The sequence below is a fragment of the Neomonachus schauinslandi genome, chromosome 9 (assembly GCF_002201575.2).
Source record: "Neomonachus schauinslandi chromosome 9, ASM220157v2, whole genome shotgun sequence".
Classification (NCBI taxonomy): Eukaryota; Metazoa; Chordata; class Mammalia; order Carnivora; family Phocidae; genus Neomonachus; species Neomonachus schauinslandi.
In genome coordinates, this window is record NC_058411.1 from 134,162,682 (window position 1) to 134,179,372 (window position 16,691).

The window sequence follows — 16,691 nt, forward strand, 5'->3', positions numbered from 1 at the left end:
AGCCCTGAAGGGGGGGGGAAGCAGTCCCAGTGTAGGTGACCCTCCTCACTCAGAAGTATTGACACATGCACCCATTCATTCTACTCCTTTTCTCTTTAATTGTCTGTAAAGCCCCTTCCTTCACTCACTCCCTTTCTCCCCACTCACCCCCTTCCCCCCCCACACACAAAAAAACAAAAAGATGAACTCTTGATGATTTTTAAACCATATCAGGCACTTTTGTAGCCACTTCTGGATCCTAGAGACATAGCCCTGAAATACTTGGCTGACATTTTTCTCATATTAAATCATTGGTTTGCATTTGGCAGGGAGCTGCAGTGTGCGCCTTGGGTAGTTTCAATTTTCTGTACTTCGTGGAATGGATGAGTATGTTGTACTTGCTCATGATGTTTAGGATGACATCCTTCCCCCTTTATTATCGTACTGCTCCAACATCAAAGCATTCGAGTTGCATCTTGCAATGCCTGACAGAGCCTTTTTCATAGGGGACAGTGAGGAGGAGGAGGAGGAGGAAGTGGGTTGGAAAAGGAAGCCTTGTTTTTCTCTTCTCCGTCTGTGGATGAATCATGTTCCCACTGCAATTAGGTTTTCAAACCTCCAAGGCTGCTGGTGAGGAGCTCAAAGGGCAAGTAGTGACGTTCCTGAGGGGAAGGGGGGCTGGGGCAGGGAAGGGCCAGCGCCCAAGAAGGGAGGAGGGAGTAGAGCAGGAGGAGTGGTCTTTCTTTTCGCCTTTTCCTCTGCTGTCATTAGAGATTTTCAACTGAAATCAGAACCAAGCCCTCCTGCCTGGTGAGCAAGAGCCTGACTCCGAAGACTCGACTTTGAACAGAATCTCCAAGCTTCTGCTGGTTTTTGTTTTTGTTTTTTCTGTAAAGGAAAAATTTACCCTCCTTGTCTTTTTTGTTTTGTTTTGTTTTTGTAAGCAAGAACAGAATTTAATGAGAGAATGAGAATGTTTTCGTGCCATCCCTTTGAAATAGAGTTGTCTTACCTTTTTCTGTCTTTTGCTTTTCCTGACAAAGTGCATACTGGATTTTTATTGCCTGCTTTGGGTTTTTCCCCCACGTGCGTCAGCCATTGTGCTTAGCCGGTTCCTTCTTAATTTTTCTACTGCAGTTGTTGCCAGTGATGGAAACGCTGTGTGCTTCTCTTTCACTCAAGATCTGCATAAAGTATAGGATCAGGAGGCACTTACTGTTTATAGTATGAATTACAGTGCTCTCAACTTGCCAGAAAGCCTTCCATCCGTTCAAGGACTTGGATTCCACTTGGTTTCTTTTTAATCAATTTTGGACCTTTTGAGGGTTTTATAGAGAGAGGAGTTAGGAGGGCAGTGATCTCCAGTTCAGCGTGAGAAATTTGGAACGGTGGACTTGGGGGGCGCCGTTGGAACAAAGATGTATGAACGGCACAAGAGACGGTACAGCTTGTGTGACATCTCCAAGGTGGACAGGACCGTGGATGTGGTGTTGCTGAAGGTAAGGGGCCGCACTTCACACGCCCCAAACCTCGCAAGCTCCTTTCTCTCTTTGCATCCAGTAACTGGGCGCCTGGCTGCCCTGTACTGGGAGAAAGGCTGAGAAGATGTGTGAAAAGTCGGGAGCGGAGGGGTGAGGTTGGTGATTTTAAGGTTCTTAAAAGAAGATCTGAACAGAGACTGGGGTGGGGGGGCGCTTAAGAATCAGGACTGAGCCACACTTACTGTTGAAATGTCATTTTCTTTGCTTTAAAATGCTTTCTTAAAGCTTAGGAGCACCTCATACTCTTGAAAATCACAGCGGGAGAAATTCACCTTCAGAGTTGCTCTTTCCTAAGATGTCTCTGTCTGTCCCTCTGTCCCTGTTCTCCATCCCCTCAGCCTCCCTTGCTCCAGCCCTACTTGTCTGGGTATCGCTCTCTGTTGTCTTCTGCTGTCTCTTGCAGCTCTGTAGGGGCAAGATGAACATTTCCTTTGGAAGGGTCTCCAACCTATTTATTAAAGTTGCAAAGTGGTGCTTCAGCCTTGGTTTTGACTGCCTTTCTTGGACTCTGTTGATAGCTGTATTTGTTTTCTTTGCGTTAGTGATGTTGGGTATCTAAGCAGGATGGGGGTGGAGACTCTGAATAGCTAATTGCTCACAGAAGGCATCCTTGAATCTAAAATTAGTAAGGACTCCTCCAGCCATAAGATGGGAGTCTGGGAATGTTGGACAACTCAAGGAGCACTTTTTGGAAGTTTAGCAGTTTTCTGGCAAAGGCAGGGGAAATTGGAAGTCAACCAAGTGCTTCACACATGCCAAAAGAACCTCAGTACCTGAACTTGTGAAAGTGTAAAGCTAGACGGAGTGTAGGCAGAGAGGTAATGTATTGCCCTGGTCAAGGAAATTTTGGAACTGTGTTATCAATTTATCAGTTCAGTTTATTACTTGGGACTTTCTGAATTTTTTCCTTGGTCCATTGAGGCCAAGAAATGGGTCTAGAAGGCTAGACACAGAAGCCAATGAACTACCACCTTGGATGAGGGCCCAGGTAGGAGTGGTGATTTGTGGTAGAGTGGTGTCATTGTCCCTCCTAATTGCTGTCAGGTACTTGTCTGACTTGCTAGGCCTAGGCTGAGAGCAGTTGGGGAATTTGGCATTTTGAACTTGTTCCAGGATGTTATTAATTTTAGTTTCTCTGAAATGTGATTACCTCTATGAAAGCACAGTGGTGTTTTAAAATTTTTGTCCTCATATAATATATTTAGGAGAGCCCAGTTTTTAGGACCTTTATATGCTTGACTCTTTTTTTTTTTTTTTTTTAAGATTTTATTTAAGAGAGAGAGAGAGAGCACAAGCAGGGGGAGTGGCAGGCAGAGGGAGAAGCAGGCTTTCTGCATGAGCAGGGAGCCCAATGCGGGGCTCGATCCTGGGACTCTGGAATCATGACCTGAGCTGAAGGCAGCGGTTTAACCAGCTGAGCCACCCAGGCGCCCCTATATGCTTGACTCTTGATGATCTTAGATTTTACTTGTCTGGGGGAAGAGAAAGAAGGAAAAAAGGGAGAGAGGGTAGAACATCCCAGTCTAGGTGTCACAGGGAGAATCATACATTTAAGATAATGCTAAAATGGGTAGTGCTCTATGCTCTAGCTGGGAAGGAAAGCCTTTACGAGAACAGCTAAATCAGCATGGGCTTATTGGCCTCGGATATGCTGTTTTACCGTTTTAACAAAACACTTCCATGTACATTATTTCATTTGAGACTTACTGCTTAGGCAGCAGCTGCTCCCCTTTTCTCCCCCCCCCCCCCCCCCCCACTTTTACAGGAAGAGTGTAAGGCTTCTCTTCATCTCTTGAGCCATGGTGAGGAGTATGAAGTACTTGACTGACAAAGATGTGAGTTTCTTTTTTTTTCCACAAGGCCATAGCTAATGAAGGATAGAATTAGTTTTTTAGGTGAATTTGTTTGTATTCTCTTTTTTTTTTTTTTTTTACCATGCTGCCAGTTGTATAATGAAAGAGTTTTAGTAGAGAAAACTTCACTTCTCAGAAAATATGCATTGATTACAAATAAGTAAACACTAAGAGTCCTGAAAATAGTGTGTTTGAAATAAGATAGCTAAGTTTCGCGTTAATTTTTTTGCTTCGGCGACAGAGAAGAAGGTTGTTGAGAGCCGTACATTAAAACAGTATTGATGACCCGGTCGATGCCAGCGATGGTGTTAAGTCCAATGGGTACACGGTTCTTTAAGATCCTCCTGTTGCTCAAAGACAGACAGTAAACAGAGAAAGTAAAAAGTAGGAATTACTGTAAGTGATTCGACAGGAATAAGCAGTGGGGAATATAGGAAATAATCAGAAGGCCTGTTTTAGAAAAAAGATGTTTCTGAGGTGCTGCCATTTAAAAAACTGATCTCCTGGGGCGCCTGGGTGGCTCAGTCGTTAAGCGTCTGCCTTCGGCTCAGGTCATGATCCCAGGGTCCTGGGATCGAGCCCCGCATCGGGCTCCCTGCTCAGCGGGAAGCCTGCTTCTCCCTCTCCCACTCCCCCTGCTTGTGTTCCCTCTCTCACTGTGTCTCTCTGTCAAATAAATAAATAAAAATCTTTAAAAAATAAAAAATAAAAAAAACTGATCTCCTGAGGATAGAAAGATGCTCGCTCTACCAAGGGAAAGTGTTCGGGCGAGAATGAACAGTAAATGTAGAGGCCCTGAGGTACTCGGGGAAGCAGTGGCCAGGCCACCGTGACGGTGCTGTCACGTGACTGTGCAAGCAGAGGACCAGTATCGGAAAGGTCCTGAGTGGGACCTAGAAAAGCAGGGCCTTGACAGCCGTGAGGACTTGGCTTTGTTTGGATACGTTACTTCTCAAATAATGTTTTGAACATTATTTGAGGTGTGGGAATGAGGTAGGCCACCATTGTGGCAGCCCGAGGCACGGTAACTTGGTTTTGTGGTCTGAAGTGGGAAGAAGTGGATGGATATGAGATCCAGTCTTTTCATTTTTAAATTCCTAGTGTTTGTCTCGTTTTACATATGGGAAAACAGATTGGGGTATTCAGTAATTTTCTGACAATCTCCACAGCTCATGTGTAATAGGTAATAGGATGCAAACCCAGATCTGATTGTTTTCAAAGTTCATGTTTTTTCTTGCTATCGTAGACCTCCTCTTCAAGTCAGCAGTGCCTTTTGTTACATGAATATGTGGATCAGTTCTCATATAAATATACATGTGTTTCTTTTCTGTTTTAGACTTGGAGTTTTTTGTTGTTGTGTTTTTGTTTGTTTGCTTGCTTTTTAAGTAGGCTCCAACATGGGGCTTGAACTCACAGCCCTGAGATCAAGAGTCAGACGCTTAACTGACTGAGCCACCCAGGTGCCCCTAGACTTTCCTATTGAAAATAGTCTTAGAAGCTGTGTCTACTGCTTTTTTCCCAGGGTAGGAATTCCTTCCATAACACTTAGGGCAGATTCGTGGCCTCACATAAATTCATTTTGTTGCACAATTTTTGCAGATTTTTTCCACAATTATTTTTTTTTTCTTTAATCATTCAGAAGTATTCTCTAATTATTTTTCATTTTGAGCTTCGGTATCTTTAATCAGTGTTTTAAAAAAATTATATTTGGGTGTATATGCCACTTCAGTTCTCAAGTGATCGTGTGTATGTTCTCACTCCACTTTTGTCTATGGAAATTTGCTCTTTTATACAAATGAGCTTGTAATTTTTCCATCTGTTCACTATTTCTAAGTACTGAAAACAATGTTCCTAATTTGTATTAAATGCTCAAAAAGTTTTGTTAAGGGATGCCTGGGTGGCTCAGTCGTTAAGTGTCTGCCTTCGGCTCAGGTCCTGATCCCAGGGTTCTGGGATCGAGCCCCATATCGGGCTCCCTGCTCAGCGGGAAGCCTGCTTCTCCCTCTCCCACTCCCCCTGCTTGTGGTCCCTCTCTCGCTGTCTCTCTGTCACATAAATAAATAAATCTTAAAAAACAAAAAAGTTTTGTTAATTGAATGAATTAATCTTTTAGGGCTTCTAAGTAAGGATTCCTGCGCATCATGCTCCATAAGCTGTAGTTAATGTACTGAAAGGTAAGAATACAGAGATAGAGGATGACAGTAAACACAAAATTCAGATTGTGGGCCCACTGCTGTGGAATTCCACATTTACGACTGTAGGCCCTCCCACTGGCATCCTAGTAATTCATTGCGGATTAGCTTCACAATTCTCATTCTGGGTTATGTCCCGATGCTTTCTTTGGCTCATGCTGCAATCCGATCTTTTCCCTTCATCAGTTCTGTGCAGTTCTGTTTCATGGTAGCTCTCCTGCATCAAGGCCTTCTCTTAACACTTCCCTAAAGCTGCATATGTTGTTAGTCTTTGTCCTCAGATCAGCTCTTGCTTCCCATCATCAGCCTCCAATATCCCCGAAGTGTTACCTCCTTTCTGAATTCTTTGCTAAATAATAAGGCATAAGTTAAGAGTATTCCTTGGTACACACACACATACACGGCCCAGTACGTACGTACACACACACACACACACACCCCTTCCTCACTCTATGCCTTTCGTGTACACACACACACACCCACCCACCCCCCCACCCACCCACCCCTTCCTCACTCTATGCCTTTCCCTTGACTACCCCTATGGGGTATGGAAGAATTTTATGGTTAGCAGGAACCCATTGGTACTAACATGCCTTTTTTTGTCAGCATCCTTCAAAAAGCTAGTAGGGAACTCACAAGTTAATGAATGATAGAAGTTTTCACCTAACATAGTTCAGTAGCTAAATTCGTGGTGAGTATTCCTGAGACCAGTGTTAACACAAGAGGACACTACATATCTGAAACTTACTGCAAAACTAGCATACCAGAAAGAAGGGTGTCAGAATCTAGGATTGACTGCTGACGTAACCTGATTTTAGTCCAAGGCCCATTTCTGTTTTACTAATGTTACAACTTTAGGTACCTGCAAAAATATTGCCTATTACTAATAATATTCTTCATGTTATTGATGGTTTATTGAGCATACTTTGTAGCTAGTAATTAAGAGTGTCAGGTGAATGCTTAAAAGATTTGCAACCATGTTTTGTGTGCATCGAATGAAAATATTTACAGAGGACAATCCCATCCCTATCCGTGATGTTTGGGCAGGCCACATGACCTCATTAGCTAAAGCTCAGAAAGAGTAATTTATCTTTAAGCCTAGTGTCATTTTCCCGAGAAATACATCGTTTATAAGTTTGCTTTCTCTAAGACAGTTCCACCTTGCATCAAACAAAAGATGTAAGGAAGCTAAGGACTGAGGACAACTGCGCATATCTGCTCAGTTGCAGTCTGACTCCCTGAAAAGATTTTGACTCAAGTATTGGCTTCTGTGTCCACATGGTGGGTGTTTGCTTCCTTTTGTTCAGCCTTGTAACTCTGGCTGGATCTCCTGAGACAGTTGCAGAGGAAGTAAATATGAGCAATGGCTGGGAAGGCTGGGTGTAACCATGAGCTCGTATTATTAGGATGTTCAGATATAAACAGTAGGAGAAACACTGCCAAAAACAAAAGGCAGTTCCCTCTCTGCTGGAAATATGTACAACTCTATTTTCAGACTGATGGGAACACAACGTGGGTACAGTTTAGATGATCACAAGGAGTCCCAGACTTCATGGCAGGAATGAAGAATTATCTGGATGGCCCTGACGTTTCTTCTGAGCTTCCATTGTCCCAGGGTCCATGTGCCACGTAGTTCCTCCGAACTTCGGATGTTGAATACCTATGGTGTCTGTGATCTAAGGATCATGGAGATAGTGTGGATAAAGGACTAAGTTTGGTTTCTAGCTAAAGAATCATAAATGGGGTCAGAGCCAGAAAGTTTTTTGGTAACTTCTTCCTCCCAAAAATGTGTATATGTAATAGCAGAATGTCTGTCTTTCTCACTTCCAGCCACTTGCTAAACAGAAGTTCTGAATCATCTTGAACTCTTCCCTCTCCTACCCATTCAGTCAGTTCCAGTCCTTCATCTTGCTCGTACGACCTCAAAGATGCCATAGTGCAAAATCTGGAGAGAGGGGCTCATAATCATCTTCATTGTTCTCTTTAAAACTCAAATTATTAGCATCTTGACACTGTTGTTTCTTCCTTTTCTGTCTCCTAAACCTGCTAACAGTCAGAATCTTGCCAAGCCTAGTTTCAGAGCCAAGTAAGAAGATTGTTGATAGTACAGAGAACCAGCTTATCATCTGTTTATGGAAAAATCTCAGTCTTAGAGGTCACCTTTTGGAAGAGACTAATGGGCAAACAGGTGTGTTACCATGTTTGTACTCAGGGCTTGGCGTTGTATCTGGCCTATAGGAAGCATTCTGAAAATGTTTCCAGTGTAGCCACACTGTGTGGTCTTTAAGTTGTCTCTTGGTGTGAGTGAGAAAGAGACAGTTGTTGAAGAATAGCACTGAGACTAGGGCAGACTTACCTGTGACATCAGATTCTGAAACGGGGGAGATGTTTTGTAATCCAGTTTATATCTCTTAAGCAGTTTACTTACATGGTAAGAACGATCTGTTCACACAAGAAGACAATATGCTTGGTGTTGCTGTCACTGTATACAGGATGTGGTGGAAAATGCTGATACGTGTTTTGACAGTCTTTCCACACTCGGTGCACATGGAGTCGGCCCTCCGGCATTGACCATGATTGGTAGCATCTGGCCCAGAATTCCAGCTCTGCCCCTGTGTGCACCGCTTGACCACTTTTGTCTAAACGAGCTTGCTGATCTCTAATTGGCGCACACTTTTTTTTTAAATTTGATTGTGGGAGCACACACATAACCCAGAATTCACCATGCAGCGGCCGTACAGGTCATGGTGGGTCAATACATTCGCGTTGTTGTACAACCGTCACCGCCGTCCGTCTCTAGAACTTTCTCATCTTTGCAAACTGAGACTCTACCCATTAAATAATAATTCCACTCTTCTCTCTCCGTCCTCCTCATCCCTGGAAACCACCATTCTGATTTTGTTTTGTCTCTGAGTTTGCTGCTCTGGTTAGCTCACATAGGTGGAAACGTACAGTATTTATACTTGGCTGACTGGCTTCTTTCACTCAGCAGCATGTCTGCAGGGTCATCTGTGTTGTGGCCTGTGTCCGAGGGTCCTTCCTTTTTAAGGCTGAATGGTATTCCACTGTATGTGCGTACCACATTTTATTTATCCACCCATTGATGGGCATTTGGGGTGTTTCCACCTTCTGTCTACTGTGAATAGCGCTGCTGTGGACATGGGTGTACAAGGATCTGTTCGAGTCCCAGCTCTCGGTTCTTTTCAGCATATACCCAGAAGTGGGATTGCTGGATCATATGGTAGTCCTCCGTGTCATTTTGGGAAGTATCAGCCACCATTCCACAGCGACGGCTGTCTGACATTCCCACCAGCAGTGCCCAAGGTTCCAACTTCTCTGTGCCCTCGCCAGCACTTGTTGAAATTTCCTCGGTGGTGTTTTGGAGGTGGGGAGGTGAATGTGGCCACCCGAAGGGCTGTAATACAGCGTCTCGTTGTGGTTTTGACTTACATGCATTTCCTGAAATTACTTGAAACCTTACCATTTTCCAATATAGATTTTACTTTTAAATGTTTGTAAATGAGTCCTAATTCAGAAGAAGGAACCGGCTGATGATTGCATTGTGGCCAGATTTGCTTAAGTGTCTGTGTCCATAGAAACGGTGAGCCTCCTTGGCGCATCGCTGTGAATTAGCTGTCAGTGACTGAAGCAGGCATCTAGACAGAGAGCCCAAAGCAAACAGAAAACATTTCTGTCAATGACAGCATTCTAATATTAAAAAAATTGGCGCCCACAGTTCCATATATTAGTTGTTTCATTTGATATTTTATTTTCTAAATCTTTTTGTCTAAAGTAAACAGGGACTCTGTTTTCCAACTAATCTCCAGAGATCTGAATTGCACTTTGCCAGCTTTTTTCAGTTTAGTATTGTTATTGAAACTTGTTTAAACAATTGTTGAATTCCAAGACAAAGAAAAAACTCAGAAGAGGCACTTGTGGGGTGGGGGAAAGAATGCTGGATTGGAAGTGAGGAAAACGCCCTCACTGTTTCTGAATACCGTACTGACTTGTTCAAGTTACTTCACCTCTGCTGGCCTCGGTTTTAACGGTTGTTTATGGATCTGGTAAATGGAGGCAGAGTGATAATCCTAAAGGTTCTCCTAACTTTTCATTCTCTGTAAAATCACTGAGGATAATGAATTCAAAGATTATTCGTTAAGAATCCACCCTAAACCCCACACTTACTACTCAGTCGGGAGACCCGTGGAATAAAGATGTGCTTCTGTTCTCAAGAAGCTCAGTCTTGGGAGCAGACGGAGTTACCAGTTCAGTTCATACGCGAGGATACTGTCCCCAAATGTAGCATCGCAGTGTGTGTGGGCTCCTCTCCGAAATGGCATCGTCCCTCCTCCTGGGGCAGGAGAGAGGTCCAGTCTAGCTGATGGTATTTTACAAACTGTAAAGTACTGTGAATCTAGAGATATCGAGAGATGTTTTACAGTTTTAATTCTGATCTTACCTGTCCTATTAAAACCTGCTCTTTCCAAAGTCACAAGAAACCTCACAGTTGCCCAGTCCAGTAACGTCTTTTATCTGTTTTGATGGCTCTACAGTGGTTGACACCGTGGACCTACCTTCTCATTTCAGCCCTCTGCTTCCTTAACTTCTGTGAAACTAAGCTCTCTGAACTCTTGTGTTTCTACAAGGGGTGTGGCTGTCTCTGACTTCCCCACTCACTATGTTGTGCAATGCCATTCATGGAGCGGAAGAAGAGAGTCGTTAACTCTGGTCCCATGTCTCTGTTTGTGTCGTGACCTGGCCAGAAATGCACGCAGCATTTAAAACATGGTTACTCCTTATGGTGTTCCTCTCGTTCTCCTTTCTATTAATTATAGCTCACACTGTCCCAGTCAGCACACATTTTAAGTGCCTGCTGTGTGCAAGGCACATAGTAACTGACCACTTTCACATCTCTCTCACATAAACTCTGAGTCCTTGCAGGACACTTTCTTGACTACTTCTGCTTTTAAGGCTTCACATAATGATTTGATATATAGAAGGTATTTAATACTTTTTTTTTTAATAAGGAGGGAGACAAACCTAAGGGTGATGCATATTACATCTTCATACTGTCTTCCTTTCCTAGAAAGTAACCAACAGATTAAAATATATTTTCCATTTAAAAAATATATACTCCTGGAGCACCTGGGTGACTCATTCAGTTGAGCGTCTGCTTTTGACTCGAGTCATGATCCCAGGGTCCTGGGATTGAGCCTGGCATCGGGCTTCCCTGCTCAGCAGGGAGTCTGCTTCTCCCTGGCATGCCCCCCCCACACACTCATACTCTCTCTCTCCCCCCCATGAGATACCACTTCACACCTCCTAGGGTGGCTACGATCAGACAGACAGACAAGAATAATTACAAGTGTTGGCACAGATATGGAAAGATAAAACACCCATACATTGCTAGTGGGGACATCAAATGGTGCAGCCACTTTGGAAAAGTCTGGCAGTTCTCAGAATGTTAAACATGAAGGTATCACATGACCCAGCAGTTTCACTCCCAGGTGTAAACCCAGGAGAAATGAAAACACGCCAAAACAAAAACTCATACGTGGATTTTCATAGCAGCATTATTCCAAACTGCCAGAAAGTGAAAACAGCACAAATGTCCATCATAAATAAATAAATAAATAAAATGTGGGTATCCCCACACAGTGGAAGATTATTTGGTAGTAAAAGGAATGAAGTGCTGATATGTGCTCTGACATGGGAAAACCTTGAAAACCCTTTGCTAAGTAAAAGAAGCCAGTCACCAAAGACCACATAATGTGTGGTTCCATTTATGTGACGTGTCTGGAGTAGGCAAGTCCATAGACACAGAAAGTTGACTCATGATTGCCCAGAACTGGGAAATGGAGGTTGGGGTGGGGTGTGAAGACAACAGATACAGTATCTTCTTGGCATGATGAAATCTTCTCAACTTAGACATTGGTTAACGGTTACACAACTCTGCGAATATCCTAAACCATTGAATCATACCCTTTAGTTGGGTGAGTTTTAGAGTATATGAATTACATTTCATTGAAAATGTTAAAATGCCAGATTACACACACATGTGTGTACACACCAACACACACACACACACACACACACTCTCTCTCTCTCTCAGTGCCCCGTGGTATCCTGATTTTGATCCTGGAACAGAAAAGAACATTAGTGGAAAGAGAAATGAAATCCAAATCCAGTCTAGAATTTAGTTAATAGTAACGTACCGACGTCGGTTTCTACTATTGACGAATGTACCAGGGTTATGTAAGATGTTCCCATTGGAGGGGCGCCTGGGTGGCTCAGTCGTTAAGCGTCTGCCTTCGGCTCAGGTCATGACCCCAGGGTCCTGGGATCGAGCCCTGCATCAGGCTCCTCGCTCCGCAGGAAGCCTGCTTCTCCCTCTCACACTCCCCTTGCCTGTGTTCCCTCTCTCGCTGTCTCTCTCTCTGTCAAATAAATAAATAAAACACTCCCCTTGCCTGTGTTCCCTCTCTCGCTGTCTCTCTCTCTCTGTCAAATAAATAAATAAAAATCTTTAAAAAAAAAAAAAAAGATGTTCCCATTGGAGACGCTGGTGAGGGAGAGGTATATAGGAACTATGTGCTTTCTTGGTAACTTTTCTGTCAGCCTAAAGCTATGACAAAATAGAAGATTTGCCAAAAAGTAATTTGTAAAGAAAAATTTGGGAAACTATAGAAAAGCTAAAATAGATATTGTTTCTTGGTGTTTATTCAAGCATAATCATTCAATGAAAAACTGAATCAGATTAGGGTTTTTCACCACATAGGTGTGATTCTGTCAAGAGACTTTTGCTTTCCACTGTGTTTAAATGTTTTAATACTATTTAATATATACTAATTGTCAAAACTGTGATAGGTCTGAGATTTTACCCTACTTGCAGGCTCCCAAGTTAGCCTTGTTTCATGGGTGCTAGCTGAAGTCACAGGGCTCCTCGGTCCTAGGACAAATGAATTCATTACTCATTGCACAAAAAGCACCATGAACATCATTTCCTTGTTGGTTCCTCTTGCTTCCCAAGTTCCCCAAGGGCAGCACAGAGGAGCCCAGGTGGATGCTTTGTCACAGCCGAGAAGCCCCACCCTTAGGAAACTTCAATTTTTATAATGGGCGGTGAGCCTGCCTGATCTTTGCCCTTGACTGAGACATTATCTTTATTATGCTGGGTAGTAAACAGACCTACCCTTTGCTTCGGAAAGAAACAGTGTCTCTGTTTTTCAAGGCTATTTGATACACAGACATTTTGGAAAAGATAGTTTAGAACAAAAGGACAATCAGTGCCTTTGCTTACAAGACCTGGGGAAGATAGGATATATATCAAATCATTATGTGAAGCCTTAAAAGCAGAAGTAGTCAAGAAAGTGTCCTGCAAGGACTCAGAGTTTATGTGAGAGAGATGTGAAAGTGGTCATATACATGAAGAATATTCTTCCAGCATTAATATGTTCTCACCACTATTATTCAGAAATGAGTGTATTCAGTTAAAGAGATTTTATTTAGGGACACCTGGGTGGCTCAGTTGGTTAAGCCTCCAACTCTTGATTTCGGCTCAGGTCATGATCTCAGGGTTTTAAAATCGAGCCCCATGTCGGGCTCCACACTCAGTGTGGAATCTGCTTGAGATTCTCTCTCTCCCTCTCCCTCTGCCCCTATGCCCACTCATGCTCACTCTCTCTCTCTCAAATAAATTAATCTTTTAAAAAAAGATTTGATTTAATCTTAATTTCATTATTGTGTTATTTTTTATAAATATTTTTAATATTTTAATTTTGATTGAAACAACACATTTTAAAGTTATTTATATTATATACTGTTAATATATTATTCACATTTTATATTATCTGTATATATTATATATTTTGCAAACTGTTTAACTTACTTTGTGTAAAATGCAAATGCCTAAAATGACATGCAAAGTATAGCCAGTTAGTCCCTTACATATTGAAGGCCAAGAATGTTCAGTTTACTCACTGGCCATGGAATTGAGAAGGCGATGAAAAATATTCTAAGATAAAGAATTTTTGCAAAGGTTCCTAAAATTTTAATGAAACTAGAGGATTATAATGTTAAAGTGTTTGGGGGAGTTATAAAAACTAAAAACATATATTACACTTATATTTAGGGGATTTTTTTCAGCTCTATTGGAATATAACTTATATGCAATAAAATCAATTTAAGTTCACAATTTGATGAGTTTTGACAAATGTTTAAATTGTGTAATAACTTCTGCAGTCATGGTAGGAATATCACCATCACCCCCAAAGTTCCCTCTTGTCCCCTTGCAGTCATTCTGTTCCTCCAGTTGAATCACTAATATGCTTGCTCACACTACTTTTGCCTTTTCTAAAATACCATAAAAATGGAACCATACACTAGGTGGTATTTTTTGTCTGGCTTTTTTTTCTTTTAACATGATGATCTTGAGACTCATCGTGTTTGTATCAGTGGTTCATTCCTTCTTCTTGTGAGTCTGTTGCATTGTATGAATGTACCACTATTTGTTTATCCATTTACCTATTGACAGCAGATTGGGTTGTTTCTAGTTAGGGGCTATCATGAGTTAAGCCGCTATGAAAATTCCAGTAAAATTCTTTTTTTTTTTTTTTTTTAAAGATTTTATTTATTTATTCACGAGAGACAGCGAGAGAGAGAGGCAGAGGGAGAAGCAGGCTCCCAAGGAGCAGGGAGCCCGATGCGGGTCTCGATCCCAAGACCCTGAGATCATGACCTGAGCCGAAGGCAGACGCTTAACCATCTGAGCCACCCAGGCGCCTTCCAGTAAAGTTCTTTGTGCAAAGATATATTTGTTTTTCTTGGGTAAATACCCATCAGTGGGATTGTTGTGTTGTATTAAGTGTCTGTGACATTATAAGAAATTGCTAACCTGTTGTCTAAAGTGACTGTACTGTTTTGCATTCTTCGGGTAATGTATCAGTGCTCAGTTGCTCCACATCTTTGTCAACACTTGGTATTATCACTCTTTAATTTTAACCATTCTGATATGAACCGTTAGCTCTTTGTGGTTTCAATTTGCTCTTTCCTGATAATTAATGATATTGGACACCTTCTCCTGTGTTCTTTGCCAGTCATATATATTTGATGAAATAATTTCTCAAGTCTTGTGCCCATTTTAAAAGCGTGTTGTTTGTCTTCTTATGGCATTTTAAGAGGTTTTTCATTGTTACTTATATTTTAATATTTATGTATTTTAATAATTTATATTTTAATATAGTTTATATTACCAGTCCTTTAGCAGATAGATCCTGTGTAAGTATTTTCTCCTAGTCTGTGGTTTGCCTTTTCATTTTCCTAACCATGCCTTTGAGGAGCAAAAAAATTTAATTTTGATGTGGTTGATTTTTTCAGGTTTTTCATGTGTGCTATGAAATCTTTGCCTGACCCAAGATCACAAAAAATATTTCCCTCTGTTTTCTTCTAGAAGTTTTATAGTTTTAACTTCAATATTTAGGTATATTTTTAGTTCATTTTTGTAGTTGATAGAAGATTTGAGATTTGAAGGAGATTTGTTTTTTGTTTGCATGTGGACATCCGCTTGTTGCAGGATTATTTGTTCAGAAGACTGTTCTTTTCCTGGTTGGAATACCACTTGGCATCTATGTCAGATATCACTAGGCCATGTCTCTGAAGGTCTCTTGTGGATTCTCTCTTATTCCATTGATCTAAATGTTTGTCTTTGTGCCAGTACCACACTGGGTTGATGACTGTACCTTTTATAGTAAATCTTAGAATCAAGTAGTGATCATTTGGGGAGAATTCACAACTTAACAGGACTGAATTTTCTGATGTATAAACATGATGTCTCTAAGCATGCTTTAATTTTCCTCATCAGTGTTTTGTAGTTTTTAGTGTTGCTCAGATTTTCTTAATTATTTTATATTTATTGATGCTATTGTAAATGGTATTACTTTTGTTTTTAGTTTTACATTTTAATTATTCACTGCTAATATATAGAACTAGTGCTGCTTTTTTATATATTGACTTTGTATCTTGCAGCTTTGCTAAACTGATTTATTATAGCAGCATTTTTGTAGATTACTTAGGATTTTCTACATAGGCAATCATGCTGTCTATAAATAAAGTTTTACTTCTTCCTTTCCAGACCTATGCATTTTATTTCTTTTTCTGCTATAGTGCATTGAAGAAACTCCTATACAGTGTTGAATAAAAGTGATGAGCGTGGACATTCTTGCCTTGTTCTTGATCTCAGAGTAAAAGCATTTAGTCTCTAGCTATTAAGTATGATGTTAACTGGGGGCACCTGGGTGGCTCAGTCGTTAAGCGTCTGCCTTCGGCTCGGGTCATGATCCCAGGGTCCTGGGATCGAGCCCCACATCGGGCTCCCTGCTCAGCGGAGAGCTTGCTTCTCCCTCTCCCACTCCCCCTGCTTGTGCTCTGTCTGTCAAATAAATAAATAAAATCTTTAAAAAAACTGCAAAAAAAAAAAAGTATGATGTTAACTGTAGGTGTTTTGTGTGTGTGTGTGTTTTTAATAGATACCATTTATCAGACTGAGGAATTTCGTTTCTGTTTCCAGTGTTCTGTGAGTTTTATCATGAGTAGATGTTGAATTTTGCCCAACACTTTCCTACATTTCTTGATAATCATTAATTTGTGGAGTTTTTGGTCTGTTAATAAATTGATTTTTCAACATTCCTGGGATGGCCATTGCAACTTGATTTTTTTTCTGTGTTGCTGGATTCAGTATCTTAATTTTTGTTCAGGATTTTGCATCTGAGTTCCTGAGGGATATTGATTTATACTTTTCTTATAATGTCTATGTCTAGGTTTGGTGTCCGGGTGATGCTGGACTCATAAAGATGAGCTGTATGTTGTTCCTTCCTCTTCTATTTTGTGTAAGAGTTTGTGTAGAATTGGTATAATTTCTTCCTTAAATGTTTGGTAGCATTCACCACTGAAGCCTTCTGGGCCTGTAGGTTTCCTTATAGGAAGGTTTTTAACTGAATTCAATGTCTTTAATAGAATAAGGGTATTCAGATTATCTTCTTGAGCAAATTTGGTAGTTTGTGTCTTCCATGAAATGTTTCCATTTAATCTAACTTGTTGAATCTGTTACAGTAATGTTGTTCATAATATTT

General features: G+C 41.2%; 1 protein-coding gene across 1 annotated transcript in view; it reads left to right on the forward strand.

Moving 5' to 3' along the window:
* The first annotated feature begins 1,335 nt into the window (after nucleotides 1-1,335).
* Nucleotides 1,336-16,691, forward strand: part of AKAP13 (A-kinase anchoring protein 13) — a 112,662-nt gene continuing 97,306 nt past the window's right edge. The window contains exon 1 of the mRNA XM_044918144.1: nucleotides 1,336-1,478. Coding sequence (XP_044774079.1) covers nucleotides 1,398-1,478 — 81 coding nt within the window. The 5' untranslated portion in view covers nucleotides 1,336-1,397. The remainder of the gene's footprint in view (nucleotides 1,479-16,691) is intronic.